Source organism: Sinocyclocheilus rhinocerous, unplaced genomic scaffold (assembly GCF_001515625.1).
Source record: "Sinocyclocheilus rhinocerous isolate Xijiao unplaced genomic scaffold, SAMN03320098_v1.1 scaffold18751, whole genome shotgun sequence".
NCBI classification, from domain to species: domain Eukaryota; kingdom Metazoa; phylum Chordata; class Actinopteri; order Cypriniformes; family Cyprinidae; genus Sinocyclocheilus; species Sinocyclocheilus rhinocerous.
The window spans coordinates 1-3,614 of NW_015631358.1; the positions used below are offsets into that span (position 1 = coordinate 1).

The 3,614-nt window shown below is 34.2% G+C and overlaps 1 protein-coding gene across 1 annotated transcript; it reads left to right on the forward strand.

Annotated features, from left to right (window-relative positions):
• Positions 1–277: 277 nt before the first annotated feature.
• Positions 278–3,531, forward strand: LOC107741711 (sodium- and chloride-dependent transporter XTRP3-like; the record flags this gene model as incomplete). The annotated part of the gene is made up of 4 exons (XM_016554480.1): positions 278–418; positions 501–592; positions 2,025–2,252; positions 3,388–3,531. Coding segments are annotated over 4 exons (605 nt in total), but the record flags the coding sequence as incomplete, so codon positions are not given.
• Between the last annotated feature and the right edge of the window lie 83 nt (positions 3,532–3,614).

Here is a 3,614-nt window from a genome sequence, read left to right on the forward strand (position 1 = left end):
ACTGAGATTTGAATCCGTGGTGGAAGGAAGTAGTTCCACACAAAAAAGGGTTTTTAAAGACACTCCATTGTGGTTTCTAATGGATTTAGGCTATATACACTCATGCTGTCGAACTGTTGTATAAATGCAATATCACACTCAAAGCAGTGTGATATGGCTGTATATCGGCATGCTGTGATTCAGCCAATTGTAATGACAGCGTGCTACGAGTGTGATGTTGCTCATATATTAAAGGTTTTAGTTATGGTTGATAGATGTGTTTTTTGTGATTGTCCAGGTGGTTTTCTGATCCCGTATCTGCTGATGCTGATTCTGGAGGGGATTCCTCTCTTCTGTATGGAGCTGGCCATCGGTCAGAAGATGCGTCTGGGCAGCATCGGCGCATGGATGGCCATCAGCCCGTATCTGGGTGGACTGGGTCAGTCACCCTTCATTTACAGGTCGTTTAATGCTATAAAATGAGCTGATATCATCATTATATAATCATCTGTGCTTTACAGGTATCGCCAGTGTTGTGACCTCCATGTACCTCTGTCTGTACTACAACGTCATCAACGCCTGGAGCTTCTGGTATCTCTTCCATTCATTTCAGGTCCGTTTACTGAAAAATCTCATTTGCTTTCAACAAAAGGTACATGTTTCTCTAATACCAAATTTCAGTGAATAATGTTTAAAAACATTATTGTGGCACTTTTATGTGCCATTTTTGGAGATTAGATTCAAAATGTGGATTTCAGTATTATTGATGGCTGAAAACATAATCAAATCAGTCAAAATATATGTTACACGTGTACATGTTTGTGCAGTTGTAAAGTATAATTTAATAATAGCAAGTAGGATGTACATAAAATTAAGCGAACATGTAGTTTACAGAATATTTTCTCAGAATTTTGTCAAAAATATTTGAAAACTATGGAAGCTTGTTTCCACCACAGGATAAAAATTAAAAAAGGTAAATTGCGTCTCTTTATGTCAAAAATTGGACAATTCTGAGAAAAGAGTTGCGAGATATAAATTTGCAATTGCCTTTTTATTTTTAATTTCGTGGTGGAAACAAGCTTTCATAGTTTTCAAATATTTTTGGCTAAATTCTGAAAAAAAAAAAAAGAATTCAGAGAAAATAAAGTCAAAATTGTGAGACAAACTCAGAATTGCAAGAAAAAAAATTCTTTATTTGTGAGATAGTCGCAATTATTTTATTTTTATTGCTTTTTTAATTTTTTTTAATTCTGTGGTAGAAACAAGCTTCCATAGAAAACAGAAAATGTGCCATTTTCATTGACAATTTTGCAAAAAATTATTTTCTTCAGTATTTTTGTTTTGTTTTCCAGTACAAATATCTAAATATTCTTAAGTCAAGATATATTTACTTGAAATCCAAAATGATATAGAAATGATAAGAAGTCTTGTTTTCTGAGATTTATTAACATTAAGTGACTATTTATGCTTAAAACAAGAAAAAATATTAAATTACGTTATCATGTTTAAAACAAAACAAAAATATCTGTCATTTGGAGTCAGAAAAATAAACTTTTCCCTTTGAATTACGCCTATGTTTCTGACCATATTGGCAGATTTTTATTCCTATTTTTCTTTAAGCATAAACAATCACTTAATTTTGATCAGCTTCTTAAAAAACAAGACGACTTATGTAATTTTGCATTGTGAATAAATGTGTATCAATCTAGGAATGCTGATATATTTTTTATTTAAAAACACACAAAAAAATCAATAGAGCAACACTTTTTGATGTATAAACCAAACTAAATCTGCTTTGTTTCTTTGCTATGCAGGAAAGGGCTAAATGATCTAAATATCTGTCCAGTGTTGGGGAGAAACTAACTAAAAGCAGAAATGCTACTAGTTTGTCTGAGTAGCTTGTAGTGTAGCTGCGTTCTCAAAACAGTTGCTTGACTGTAGTTGAACTGCTTCAGTCTTGATGTGAAGCAGGTTTCCAGGAATTGTTCCCCTCACTGGTGCATCAGTGAAGTCTTGAGTTCATGTTTTATCGTGTGTTTCTGCAGTCGGTGCTGCCGTGGGCCGAGTGTCCCGTCAATGCGAACCGCACCGGGTATCTGGAGGAGTGTGAGGTGGCTTCACCCACTCAGTACTTCTTCTACCGCGAGACGCTGAACATCTCGTCGTCCATCGATGAGAACGGAGGCCTTCACATGGGTCAGGCGCTTTGTCTGCTGCTGGCCTGGATCATCGTCTACCTCTTCATCGTCAGAGGCGTCAAATCCACCGGCGTGGTGAGATACACTGCCTTATACACTCTTCCCTTTTAATATAATTTTTCTGAAGAATTAACAGGGAGCTTCATACAATTACAAAATACTCTTTTTCTTCCATATTACCACTTTTTGCCAAAATAAATGAAAACATCAAAAGGGGACGGGGCCTTTTCTGTTGCAGCTCCTCGTTTATGCAATAGTTTACCACTCCGTGTTAGATCTTGTGCCACTCTTGATGTTTTTAAATCTCATTTAAAAACTTCTCTTTTCTCTTGCATTTGACTGTAATTTTTATTAATTAGTTTTATAATTTTAGATTGTATGTGTTATGCTTGATTTGTAAAGCACTTTGGCCAACGTCTGTTGTTTTTAAATGTGCTATAAGAATAGAATAGAATAGAATAGAATAGAATAGAATCGGATAGAATCGGATAGGATAGAATAGAATAGAATAGAAAACATTAAAATATTTGGTAACACTTTACAATAAGGTTCATTACTTAACTGCTTTAGTTAACATGAACTAAGAATGAACAATACTTCTACTGCATTTATTAATCTTATTTCATGTTCATTTCAGCATTTACTAATGCATGATTAAAATCCAAATTTATTCTTGTTAACACTAGTTAATGCAAACAAACAATGAATGACTGTGTTTTCATTAACTAACATTAACAAAAATTAATAAATACTGTAATAAATGTATTGTTCATTGTTCATTCATGTTATTTAATACCCTTAAATATTTAAAAAGTAAATAAAAAATAATGATAATAATACAATTAATAATTTAATAATATTTACAATAACAATAATATTTTTAGATTTATTTAAATAATGTGTATATTATTTTTTGTATAAATGTATTGATGAGATGGAATATGCAATATAGTTACGATCTCTCTAGTAAATTATTAATAAATCATGATTTATGAAAACATTTGCACAAAGATTTAATGCACAAATTTGTGCATATGCACGGTTAGTGAATGACACCCATTGATTATAAAAACTAATCTGTCATTAATGACTCTCATTCAGTTCCAAACCGTTATCTTCTCTTCGACTCCTGTTTGCCTTCTGCTCTTCAGTGTCAGCAGATGAAATAATAAGCCAAACTGCAGCTTTGACTCTCGACTTTCCTCCTCAGGTGGTTTATTTCACAGCTACGTTTCCGTACGTGGTTCTGATCATCTATCTGATCCGCGGCGTCACTCTTCATGGAGCCTGGAACGGAGTCAAGTACATGTTCACACCTAAAGTGAGAAACACCTGCTGCTTCTCTGACCCGTGAGCGTTCGGTTAGAGTTGAGAGTGTGTTAAACGTGTGTGTGTGCGCTCATCTCTGTGTGTGTGTGTGTGTGTGTGTGTGCGCAC